The sequence below is a fragment of the Triturus cristatus genome, chromosome 1_1 (assembly GCF_964204655.1).
Source record: "Triturus cristatus chromosome 1_1, aTriCri1.1, whole genome shotgun sequence".
NCBI classification, from domain to species: domain Eukaryota; kingdom Metazoa; phylum Chordata; class Amphibia; order Caudata; family Salamandridae; genus Triturus; species Triturus cristatus.
The window spans coordinates 95,225,690-95,239,382 of record NC_140579.1 but is presented as its reverse complement, the minus strand read 5'-3'; the positions used below and the strand labels follow the sequence as shown (position 1 = coordinate 95,239,382).

At 44.8% G+C, this 13,693-nt stretch overlaps 1 protein-coding gene across 1 annotated transcript in view; it reads left to right on the top strand.

The window, feature by feature from the left end:
* Window positions 1–5,164: 5,164 nt before the first annotated feature.
* Window positions 5,165–13,693, top strand: part of LOC146869600 (E3 ubiquitin-protein ligase TRIM39-like) — a 100,418-nt gene continuing 91,889 nt past the window's right edge. Inside the window, exon 1 of the mRNA XM_085608304.1 lies at window positions 5,165–5,654. Coding sequence (XP_085464430.1) covers window positions 5,241–5,654 — 414 coding nt within the window. The 5' untranslated portion in view covers window positions 5,165–5,240. The remainder of the gene's footprint in view (window positions 5,655–13,693) is intronic.

The window sequence follows — 13,693 nt, the reverse complement described above, 5'->3', positions numbered from 1 at the left end:
GGAGAATATTTCCATCACCAAAATTGGATCTGGAAAGGGGCTCAAAAGTATTCTCAATATTCTCAAAACATTATTCACAGAGTACAGTATATATACATTTCTCAATTGTACGTAAGCAAAAGAGCAAGAGAGAATGAGATAAGAGCATGTGGGCGTGTAAGTAGGCGTGAAGGTGGGCGTCCATGTGGGCGTCCACTTGATGATAATGGGTAATTTGTCATGTGTGGGTGGATACCTGGAGAATCCTGCAATGTCAGCAGAAATATTTGGCAGAGATGCGTGCGCAGTCGCATGACGTGTGATAGACGTGCAACTAGAGGGAGAAAGGGACTTGACATTTAGCTCTACATGTGGAGACAAAAGTCTGGGGTTATGTCAACCTAATCCCAAATCATATCTAATATCCTATGTTTAAACAACTGTGTTATCCAAAAAGAAAGGTCTCTCGAACAAAATCTATTCTATACTGACTGTGAGTGCGTGTACAAGCGTCTAAGTGTCTACACTAAATGCGAGGGGGTAGGAATATTCCATGGTAACAGGGCTATGAATTACTTGCATGAGGACAGAGAAGCCGGGCCTTTTGCTCGGTAGCTGGAAGAATGTTTACTTAAACTACTAGACAGGAATGCATTGGGCAGGGAGCGGAGCAGATAATTTCCGAAGGTGAAATACAGTTCTTGGCAGGCAGCAAGCTGATGTCGGGCATCGTGAGCCGCGCAGAGGATGAGACAAAGTTCATGGTCACAGATGCAGGCTCGGACTGGAGCTTCAGAGACAGAAAGCAAGAAAAGCTTGATGACAGAATCAGGGCCTACTTGCCTGGACTGTAAAATGGCATAAGTGAACCATATAAAGGCGGTGGCCTTTCGTACTTAGGAATGGAATATCCGGCCCATTCATGGCGGATCAACAGAGGACATGTTAACGGTGGACGCACATGTATTTGCGTCTTCATAACTGGAACTGGAGGGAACATACATGTACTTGTAACATGCACATAGAACCGTTGGGGTCCAAGATAGGGGACATAACTGACCAGAAAAATCCATATTTCCACACCTCTTACATTAGTTGTACTTTCAGATACATTTCTGGTGCACATGCTGTTGATAATCTTTCAGCAGCACTATACCTACAGAAACCACTGGCCTACCCAGCAGCACAGACGTTTTAAGGCATGGGGAAAGTGGGCTCAGCCTCTGGCCCATGGCCCAAGCCTTTCAGGGGGGGGGGGCCTTATAAAGGCAGCTATGTTCTGCAGAGAGTCTAGCCCTGATTACCTTGACTAATTCTTAAACAGTTTTTTTAATTACTGTTTTCCTTTTTATTGTGGGTGATATCTGGGAGTCTATTATGGACATTTTGCAGAGACATGTTGCGCATTTATGTTTTATGTAACACCGATAAAGTTTCATTTAGATCAAAACAGCACAGAACAAATAAGAAATGGGAGGGTGTCACAAAGACTATTTGCAGCAATATTAGTGCATGCTGCTGTGTTACAGTATTGAAAACACAGATCACTATTTCTAAATATTAGATTAGTAAACACATTTAGCCTGCACTACTGGATACTCATTGTCCACAAAATTATGCATTTGCCAAAGGTTTGAAACAGTGGGCAAATATCAGCTTCCCTATGATGTGCATATGCCAGAGGCTTTCACAGCATGTCATATGTAATAAGCTAACTAAACAGAAGCCTTCATAGGTGGATATATCTGACTCGGGTATGTGAAATTTGCAAACCTCCATTATATGCGCTGTAATTCCTAAATTGTGCTTTAAATGCACTGTTGATTACATCTTTTCAAAATGTTCACGGGGTGGGGGAAACCTCATATCAAAACCTTACTTGAGGAAGGCTCCCTTGCTTAAATTCAGATTGGGTATTACATCAGGCTCTCAGCAATGCCAATTGAGGATGTGGGTGGAGCCGGGGGCAGTGGGTGTGGCCTCCTGCAAAACATTTGAGCACCTGGACTTAATATTTTACAAATTAAGCACTGGGTTAGAGTAGAAGTAGGTGGTATTCAGTGAAATCATTTATTTCTGATTTAAATATGTTTCTTTTTGACCTTTCTAATAGTTCGTATTTTGGGCCTGGGTTGGCTAACTAAAGCTCCAGCGTCATGTGACCAGCGCATGCGCACCAAAGGGGGAAGTAAAACGCGATGAATTCAACTTGGAAAACAGCCGAGGCCATGACCCACTGAACACCCTGGGAAGCTAACTGAATGTCCGGCTATATTACATACTTTGTATACAATTTGTATCAATAACGATGTGAAAGCGGGTGGGAAATAAAGAAAATGAATACAAAATGAAGGGGTGGGATTTAGAACAATGATCTTTAAGGAATTAAGTAAAAGTTAATATGGTGTGAGGATCAACCCCCCGTCCCTGTCCAATCAGAGTTAGTGGCCCCATAATATTGAAACATTAATGGGAGGTACATGGGCGTAGAAAAGGTATAATAGTTGTAGAATTAGTTAATTAGTTAGATCGAGAGACAGAGTTGCTATGAGACCGGGATGCTGTCAGAGAGCTGAGCGAGTGCAGAAGAAGAACTTAGAGCAAAACCTATAATTTTTAGAAGAACATCCGCGGAAGAACCACGAGGAGGAAGAGAGTGTCAGAGAGAGGAGCGACGCAGGCGTCGGTGCTAGAGAGGTTATCTATCCTGTCCTGAATCCTGTCCTGAAGCCTTAGTCTCCAGCCTGTCCTGGAGACCGTTTCCCAACTCCTTGGCCAAGGGCTTTGGTTTTCACACCTTTAGGTAACTATAAGACTGTGATTTTAACTTGTACTGCTCTCTCTATCCTCCCCTTTCTGAGGGACTGTCATTGTGATACCTTATTAGATGACTAAGCTTGAAATGAACTTCCTCCTTGAAATATCGATTAAGTGCTATGCAAATTGTATCTGACTCATTAACAAAATTTAGATAAACCTTTTAAAACTTCCTGAGTCTGTGATCATTTCAGGTGATTAAGAAAGTTATAGTAATGTCATATTAACCTCAACTAGTACTACAATATTGGTCCATTGACAAGTCATTACTCTTTCGATCAGGAAAAGGGCAAAGGTAAATTTTAACCCATTAGTGGATCTGAGTAAGAGTAAACTGTCACCCCGGCGGTGTTTACTAGGTAGTGTGAATGAATGGGCCCAGGTGAGTATATGGTGTGTGAATATTTGTTATTGGTAACCCGCTGGATCAACGTCTTGACATTGCTTCTACAACTCCGGCGAAGACTTCCCACCACCAGTCCAGCCCGATTGCTCGATTTTACTCACGAGAAAGTGTCTCTCACAGTTGTTGAATGTGACTTATAATTACACTGAAAATATGGAAATGTCACCAGGGCCGGACTGGGAACCAAAACCGGCCCTGAAAAAGTGCTCGCCCCCCCCCCCCCCCCTCCCACGTTGGGGGTGCGGCCGAGCTCTTTGCCAGGCCCGGTTTTCGGCCGATTTTGTTACAGGCCCGATTTTGCAGCTATGCTGCAAAAACATGCCCTCTAACAAAAGCGGCCCCCAGGGGCCCAAAACCGGCCCCCACCCTTGCGGCGCACCGGAGGATTGCCCGGTGCCCGCTATGGCCAGTCCGGCCCTGAATGTCACACATAAGCAATTTGAAACCTTGACAGCTATGAACTGAAGTGCTGGCTTGTGTGTTCTCCGGTGTTTGCTTGTTGGACCCTCTACTAGTCAACGTCTGCTGTTTTATTGACATTTGCACTTCCAAACCTTCTCTCTTGAGGCATTTCAGAGTTAAGCCAATGTCTGTAGTTTAAGTGACATTGGTGCTTAAAAACGATTGTGCACCATCTGCAAGCTTTGTCGAAAAAGAGCAACATCTCCAAGGTCTGAGGTGTCTCTCACGTCTCCATGGTCAGAGGTGTCTCTGACATCTCCCAGATCTGGGGTGCCTCCGATGTCTCTATGGGCAGTGATATCTGACATCTTCATGGTCATGTCTCTGAGGTCTCCCTGTGCTATTGTGCTTGTTTTAACCTATGCTAGAATATAGCAAAAAGCCTCTCAGACACTTTAAACATACCTATTTCAAAGTAAAATAGTCTTTTTAAACAGTTTCCATTAATTTAAGGCTGAAAGAAATAATGACGAGTAAAATAAAGTGCCACAAAAATGCCGCATAATTTCCATTCTTGTGCCGCTAAATTTGCAAATCTATGCCACAGTATCCTGAGGGGTCTGAGTATGAGGGCTGGTAAGACAACATTTGCCAGGGCTGCCTCTGGTTCCCAGTGCCCCTGGTGCAGTGAGCTAACGAACTCAGTAAAACTTTTTGTGTATATATAGTTTTTTTTAAACAAAACGGTTTCTTTCTTCTACTGTTTTCCTTTTCTTGCCCTTTTACTTTCACCTCCTCATTGTCACAGCTTTTCCCTATTATGGCGCTATTTATTATTTTTCTTCTTCTTCCTCGCATGTAGTTTCTTCTTTCATTCTCTAACACTTGTGTTTATTTTTTCAGTTCTAGCCCATTCGTTCATTTTTAATCCAGTTCTAGCCCATTCGTTCATTTTTAATCCACTCGTTAATTTTTTTTATTCTACTAGTGTTTTTCCCTTTCCCACTGTCTTAAAAGTCTTCCTCCGTTTTATGCTTTACGTTTCAAAAAACATAGAGCACAACGTGAAGTAATAGAGAGGATGTGGTCCGTGGGCTGCGCTGCCGCCTCTGTTGAAGGAAACCAGGGTTCGAGCCTCGAGGTCGCGTCCACATTATGTGATTCTGGGCAAATCACATAATCTCCCCGTGCTGAATGTGTAATGTAAATACGGTGCACATGTACAACGCTCCAATACCTTCGGGTCGAGTTCGCGCTATATAAATATGCAACAAAATAAAAAAATAAAAAGTTACAGGAGTGTTTACGAGGCTATGTCACAGCACATCTTCAGCATCAACCAATAAAAGCCTATAGGAACATTCAGGCTACCAGCAAATCCGAGTCTGCGCTGAGATTAACCAACCAATGGCACCCGGCAGACTCTCTACCTAATTAGACTAGAGAAAACTTGTCCTCAGCATCAACCAATGGAAACCAGCAAGCTATCAGCCAATCCACGATGGTGCTGCTCATCCACAGCAACCAATGGGAAGCCTGCAGACTGCCAGCCAATCCCAGCCCACGCTGCCCCTCAATGGCGCCGTCTCACCCACTTTTAAAAAGAAACTTAGTTTAACTTTCTCGTTTCTGGATCATGGCGTCAGCAGCTCAGCTCGGGGACCTCCAGGAAGAGGCCACGTGTTCCATCTGTTTGGAATGTTTCACTGATCCAGTGACTATTGATTGTGGGCACAACTTCTGCCGCTCCTGCATTACTCAGACCTGGGAGGGAAGAGATGGAAACTTCCCCTGTCCACAGTGCAGGGAAATATCTTCTGCGAAAAACCTCCGGCCCAACAAGCAACTCGGGAACATCGTGGATATGTTAAAACAGCTTCATCTGTCCCCAGAGAAGCCCCAGGGGGAGAATCTGTGTGAGAAACATGATGAGAAACTGAAGCTGTTCTGTGCAGAGGATCAGAGGTTAATATGCTTGGTCTGCCGGGAGTCCAACGAGCATAGAACTCACTCAGTGACTCCTGTAGAAGAGGCTGCAGAGGAGTACAAGGTATGTCTGTGGGCCTTGAGGGATCATAGGGTCCCACTGTGAGCCCCATTGAGGATCCTGCAAAGGAGCACAAGGTGTGTGTTCTGGTACTACAATTGAAGATGACAGGGTATGTCTGTGGGACTTCAAGGATCTCACGGTCCCACTGTGAGGAACCTTCAGAGTAGTACAAGGTGTGTGTGGATGTTCTGCAACTGTGATTGAAGTGCACAAGATATGTCTGTGAAATTCATAGATCAATAAGTCACTTGGTGAGCCACTCCGAGGCAGCGCGAGACCAAAAGCTATGTGTGCGGGTGTTCAGAGGTCACACGTCGCCCTCTGCATCCCATCGAATAGGCTCCAGAAGAGCAGAAGGAATGTTTGAGGATTTCAAGGGGTCACAAGGCACCCTGTAGGTCCATATAAGATACTGTTGAAGGGCAATATGTACGTTTACGAATCGTAATGCATCCTGTGGGTCCTGAAGGAGAAATCTGTAAAAAGTATGGATTACAGGGGTAGAGGAGCACAGTAACCATAGGTGTTGCTATAAGAGTTCCACACGCTCTATGCCTAAAGTGTCTGGGACTCTTAGCAACACCTATGGTTACTGTGCTCCTCTACTCCTGTAATTGTCCATTTTGTTAATCTCGGGTCTTTGTAACAATTGACCCTAAGAGTGAGCACTTTTTTAAGTAATTGGACAAATAGAGTGCGGTGATCGCAGGCCACTACCGTTCTTTCTGTTGCTTTGTGCTGTAAAAATGATGTGTATTCGACAGAGAACAAAGGTGTAGAGTAGCACAAGGTTGTCGTGTAGTTCCTATAAAAGCTATATTGAGTCTGCGCGTTTAGACAACATACACTATAGGATTGGTGTCAGACTGATTCTAAACACCCCCACCGGGTATGTTGGCCTTTTGTACCAACTAGCTCACAGTGCCAGTAGAAACTCCTCTTACCAAGGAGAGAATAGTTCTTGGCAACTACCGAACATGACAAACCGGATACCTCAGGACTGTGGAAACAGTGTACTATTCGCTCAGTCACTCTTGCTCACTTTGTCTCCGAGAGATATACCGAATAAATGGTGGGGACGTTTTGCAATAAGTATTTATTGAACCAGCGTCATTCTAGTGTAAATAGGAGTGCTGAAACAACCATTAGACTGTAACAGATATAAAGGATTAGAAGCTCTAAGAAAGTAAAAGGATGGTAGATTTCTGCCATTTTGCTATAACCATGAATACAGGCAAGTATATAAAATACATGACAATAAAATGTGTACTCCTACGATGCTACCCTAACTAGATGTACCTAGTGAATCTAGCATGTATATAGGTGTTAAGCCAAGAATCCCTCTAGGGTAAAGTCAACCCCATTACCTGAAGTGAGAGACTGTGGGACCCCCTCTTGGTCTCGAGTTGGACACCCACGAGGGATGTTAGACCACTGCGAGCTGGAGTATCTGCATGCAGGAGCCTCAGCGTCTCGCGTCAGTGTGTCGGCAGGGAAGTCCTGATCTCCTCTTTGTCCCAGCAAGATGTGATGTTTATATACCCACAGGTCTCCTAGGGGGTTCTACCTTGCTGTGCCACTTGTTGGACTGAGGATGACATCTGGAATGAACTTTACACATAGTTATTATACAGGAGATGGTAGTCCTGCTGAGATTCCAAGAATACTCATGCATAATGTATGAGGCTTTTGACCAGGGAAAATCCTGCGTTCTGTGTGCATTGTTGTATATAGGTAAAAAGGTCAGTCCCTAAGAACTGTTATGTGTGTAATGTAGGGGGAGAGTATAGGTGAAAGGTTACAATGTTACCTGAGCCTATATTGGAGTACCTATATGGAATATAACAAGGTATGTGTGTGGGTTTTCAGGGTTCACAAGTGAATTCACTTGTTAAGTATTTAAGAGGATGCAAAGTATGGGTTCGGGTAATATGGGATTTCAAATTTCACCCCACGGGTTTAATAGTACATGTATGTATGACAACGAAATTGTATCTCTATTATCGAATTCACCCATTATGAACTCTGTCAACTCTGACTCAGAAATACATGGTCAGGCAGGCTCTGAGACCCAGGCCTGAGGTTACTGATTGGCAGGTCACAGGTGGGGTGGCACATAGCTGGCAGACAAACATGCGAACAGGAAACCGTGAGCGTACCTACAAATAGGTTCAGCGACACCACAATGTTCCAGAGAGATTGACCTCAATAAGCACACATTACCAGAGGGGTACGTATGTTCCTAAAACACCATAAAGTCAGATGCCACATAGGAACACAGAGCCAATGGAGATTGGCCCCAACAAGCACACATGACCAGAGAGGTACGCATGTTCCTAAAACACCATATAGGCCGATGCTGCATAGAGGTAGGAACACATGCTAATCGGGACACAGTACACGCAGTGATCACACATACCCGATGCTGGACATCTGGATATGTTATTCACTGGCCGCAGTTTGTCTGGGTAAGGTCGAGGCCCACTTGGATTCCTCATTCAATGCTTTTAATTTATGACTCCACAGACAGTGGTACACATTCCCTACCAAAGAGTGATCGCCGGAACTGTTTATGGCACTCCATGTACTGTATATAAACTCATCACATCTGGTGCCAGGGGAATGGCAGCAATGGCTAAGTATTACCCATAGATTCCAAATTGATAAAGCTTTTTTTATTTATTTTTTTACATTACTGCTGGCAATCCTTCCTGATGCACTGAGGTAATCGCTTCTGGTAATCTTGCATATGGTGGTCACTAAGGTAATCTTGTCTGATGTGGTCACTCTTACAACACTAATATTAGTAGCTCACAATGACTTTCATTGAACAACAGTTGCTCGTATTCCAGAAAAGGTTGGAAACCCCTGATATAAGGTATGTATGTCAGCTTTCAGAGATTACAAGGTGTTCACTATGAGCCTCATAGAAGAGGCAAACGAAGAGCACAAGATGTCTGAAGGTATTCAGGGATCATCATCATGAACCCAGTGGATCCCCTATAAAAGGCACAAGGTATGTTTGTGGGTGCATTGGGATCCACTCACTATGGCGAGTCATATTTCATCAGGACGAGATATTTTTAGTGCCTACTCGCCCATTTTGTTGAGCTGACAAATAACAGGTATTATGTTTGCTCACAAAGTGAATGAGCAATAAAGATGCCTTAAAATATTGTTTTTATCACATTTGCTCGCCATTCAGAGACAGAGGTCAAAAGTCAATTTATCTTCCTACATTTAATTTTCTTTCTATTACTGTGAAGTTAGAGGATTTTGTAAAGTGAACTGTGTGACAATCACAGTGTGCAAAGCATGTGAAACGAAAGGCTGTAAGATTTCAGGTTTTGTTTTTTGTAACACAACATTGAAATATCTAAGGTGATCTGCACAAACATTTCAAAATATATTTCAGCAGTTATTTAGGCATATGTTTGTAATTCTATGGGATGAAAAAAATATTTTGTATAGGATCAGAACACTTTACTTGGTGATGTGCAAATGTTAACTGTTTTTTGCTGAAACCCAATTACCCCCATTCCTTCTTAACACGTGAGGCCCTCCGCTGTTACAGGGATTCTGCTCATACACAGAACTATGCGCAGGAAACCAGGACCTCAGTGAATTGTGGTGTACCAAAAACTCACCTCAGAACCCCTATCCGGCCAGCATCAGTGTCCCATTGGTTATCCGTATTATCACGGAGGTCCCAATGAATAGACAACCCAGAACAAGCGACTTAGAGTACTCTCAGAAATGGTGGGAATCAGAAATACCTGTTCGTTATTATTCTCATATCAGTCCACAACAAGAGTAAACAAAGACACGGTAAAAATAAAAAGAGTTTATTTTATAAACTTCGTGTCCTTAGATGCAGTACTTTGGCTAATACAAGCAGACAAATGATTAATATCAAAACCATCAGCATTGTTACAATACCATAAAAAATAAAGGGAGAAATCATGTTATAAATGACAGTGGGTTTCAACCACCTTCCCTTCACTAACAAGCTAATATTATTAGACTAATAAAAGGTCTCTAGGCTTGAATGGGGAACCCCATACCTTAAGGATCAGCTTAGTGAAATCACATCACAGGATCAGATCAAGTCTTCTCGCAGGAAAACTCTTCTTCAAAATGTGTGTTTACCATGCAGCCTGCAATATTAAAAACCCTCGACTTTCAGGTATTCGCAGCTGCGTGTGTGTTATGGCTAAATAGTGGGCCGATCAACCTGAACTCAAAAACATGCATTGTCTAGCAACCCAGACTGTTTCTTTTACACAATGTTCAGACCAAGGTCGCAGCGCACGGCTAGGGATGTGAACCACAGACAGTTCTCATGTGAAGAAAAAGTCGAGCAAGCAGTTTTCAAATAATAACATGTAACTGCAGTGTCGTGTGCAAAAGCAGCAAATGCGGCAAGATGGCTTTCAGGCTTCTAACGTGGCTATGCTAACTTAGCAATGTATGTACGTATTGGGGCAGCCTTCACTACATCCCCCCTTGATCGAACCGCTAGCCATAAGGATACAATCAGAGAACGCAGAGTTGAAGTTCGATAGAGCGGAACTAAGTGCACGAATCTGAAATCCACATTACGGTGCAGTGAGAGTTCTAAGACAAAAAAAAACAACCAAAAAAGGAGAAATAAAAAATTCAAGGCGATAGACACCTGTCTGTGCAAAGAAAAATCAGACAACCAGTCAGTCAATCCATGAACGTATACGCACTGTAAGTAGCAACTGCCTCCAATAGGAAATCGTTGGCACGTCCTCTAAAAGTCTCTGCCATCCAGTTTAATAAGGGAAAGGAACAAACATGTTCTTCGACAATCGGCGCCTCTAGCACCATCAGAGGGCAACTGACATATTCTGCAAGATAACTTCTTGCCAGAAAGTCATATGCAGCCGTTCCGATGTCCCAATTCCCTAGGACTCCCATGTGCTGCTCCACAGGCCATAATCCCGACACCAGAACAGTCCAACTCATGAGCCACTAAGGGACTCATTAGCCGATCATAATCCGTGGCTGGAGACACCGTGTTAGATAAGCACAAATCCAGAGCCCATTGAAAGGGACAATCTAGGCAGTGAAAGACAGGTTGCACACATGTAAAGTAGGTAAACCGGAAGGACAATCCATAGGCCAAACTCAGAGTTGCCAGTGGTAATGTTACATAGTACTCAAGCATCCGGTTACGAAGATGGAGCAGCCGGGGCAGGCTGACGTGTGACACAGAGTGTGCAGCCATTTCGCAGTATGCAGATTAATAATAGCACTCCTGCTACCAGGGCCAGAATCAACGGGAGACCGCCAAAGACGCTGGAAAAAATAGAATGAAAAAAGGCCGGGATCACACCAAAAATAGTTTGGAAGGAGGTCACGAGGCCGGATCCCACAATTTTGAAAAAATGAGCCAAGCCACTTGTTGACGAGACGTTAAAGATTGTTTGAATCAGAGCCCCAAAATGAAGTGGGAGGTCAGTATTCAAAAGCGCCTGCACCTCGGTGCGCGTATTAGCTACATGAAGGACAAATGTTTCCCGGGAAGATGTCAGGGCGACTTCTTTTTGAGACAATAGCGCTCTTATTCTGCTCATCTTGTTGAACTCTGCTTTCAAGGTTGGAATAGAAGGCCAGATGGAAACATCCAGCTGCCCCTGCGGGGGAGGGAAAAGGACATTTTTACAGCAAACTACTCTTTGTGATACAGTCACTATGTAGGGGATTCCCACTAGCATCCCGCAGCAAGCTTCATTATTTAAAAGCAAATAACTACCGTTTGCGAGCAGCGTGAATGATGGCATAATCGCTGCCACCGGAATCCCTTTCAGGACGCATTCTAAATTAGGAGCGTTCACATTGCACGCGCCATGCAATTGAATGTGCCTACATACTACAGAGTGATCAGGTGTTGAAGTACATTCCTCACCCTTTAAGTATACCTCTTTACCATGAAATGAAAAAAGGTATTTGATAAAGCGCACTGTGGCCAAGCGGCTTCCTGGCGCTGGGGACCTGAGTCAGAACTCCCTGAATCAACTCGAAGGACTAGGAGGGGAACGCCTGGGAGAAAAGAAAAGTTTTGAGGGCCTTACGGAAGTGAGAATAGATGGGAATAGAACGAATAGAAAGGGGAAGACTATTCCAGAACTGAGGGGCAAGGACTGAGAACCGAGTGCCACCCGATCTGGATTTGCGAAAGCGGGGGATGTGCAAAAGAGACATAGAGGAAGAGCGAAGAGTGCGACAAGGGGCATAAGGGGAGATAAGAGAAGTGATGAAAAGCGGAGCAGAACGGGAGTGAGCTTGAAAGGCTAGGCAAGCCAATTTGAAAAAAGATCTAAAGCGGACAGGGAGCCAGTGAAGAGACTTGAGCGCAGGAGTGATGTGAGAGGATTTAGGGAGGGAAAGAATAAGTCGGGCAGCTTGATTTTGGATGGCCTGAAGTCTGCGGGATTCAGAGGCAGGAATACCCACATATAGGCCATTTCCATAGTCGAGGCGAGAGGTGACAAGGGCCACGACTATGGTTTTAAGAGCGTCAGTAGAGAAGAACCGTGAGATCTTCCGAATGAGGCGGAGGGACAAGAAACAAGAGGAAACAACGGAGCTGATCTGGTTGTGCATTGAAAGGTCATGACTGACTTTGATGCCAAGAGTACGGACGGAGGCAACGGGAAGGGGGGGGGGACCGAAGGAAGGGGGCCAATGAGCAGGGGACCAGGGGTTGGAGGGACCACCAGTGAGGACAAGCTCCGTCTTGTCCGGATTGAGTTTCAGGTGATTAGCACTCATCCACTCAGAAATGAAGACTAAAGTAGAACAGAACTTAGAAAGAGAATCAGGAGAAGAAGACAGATCGAAGATGAGTTGAAGGTCATCTGCGTAGTTGTACACAGAGACCCCCAACTGAAGGAGAGATGTGATAAGAGGTTGAATATAGAGGTTGAAAAGAAGGGGAGAGAGAGAAGAGCCCTGAGGAACCCCACAAGTGACCGGGCGGGAGGGGGTGGAAAAGCCGGAAAGATGAACCGCCTGGGATCTCTCATGGAGAAAGGACGCAAGCCAGGAAAAGGCTGCGCCCTGAATACCCGCTGATCTGACACGGTCGAGAAGGATGGAATGGTCGACCGTGTCAAATGCAGCGGATAGGTCAAGGAGAACCAGAGCTTGGGGAAGGTTAAGGTCGGCTTTTCCCTTTAGTTCGTCCAGAACCGCAAGAACCACCGACTCCGTAGAGTGGCCCGGGCGGAAGCCCGCCTGATGGGAAGTCAATAGGCCGTTCTCCTCAACGTAAGTGGAGAGGCAGGAGGTGACGTGGGCTTCCAGGATTTTACCAAGGTAGGGAAGAAGGGAAATAGGACGGAAATTAGAAGGAAGAGAAGGATTTTTAGGATGGGAAGGACTATGGCGGATTTGAAAGAAGAAGGAACTAAACCAGAGACCAAAGAAGAGTTGAGAAAGGCAAGAGGAGGGGCGGGGCAGTTGGTGAAGAGAACTTTGAGGATGCGAGCTGGCGCGCAGTCCGCAGGGGAACCAGACCTGACTTTAGCTAGGAGTTTAAAAAATAATTCAAGAGAAATGGCAGGAAAAGAGGCAAAGGAAGAGCGAGGGGGGGAGGAAAGACAGGTAGAACTAGGTTGGGCCACCACGGGAATATTGGCTTTGATCTTCAGGATCTTGTCTATGAAGAAATCGTTAAGTGATGAGCAGAGGGACTGTGAGGGAAGAAGACTGGGGGTGGAGCGGTCAGAAGTGGCAAGGTTGTGGACCAGGGAAAAAATTTCCCGAGATTTATTGGCGGCAAGAGCCACTCTCTCCGTAAAGTAAGAGGTTTTTGCCGCTAAGATCGCCTTTTTGTATACGTTAAGGAGTGATTTGTATTTGACACGCAGAGAGGAGTTGTAATTCCGTCTCCAATGGCGTTCCGCCCTCCTGAGGTCGAGTTTGAGTGCTTTTAACTCTGGGGAAAACCATTTATGCGCGTCATAGGGACGAACCGCTTTGATTTTGTTAAGCGGAGCAGCTAGGTC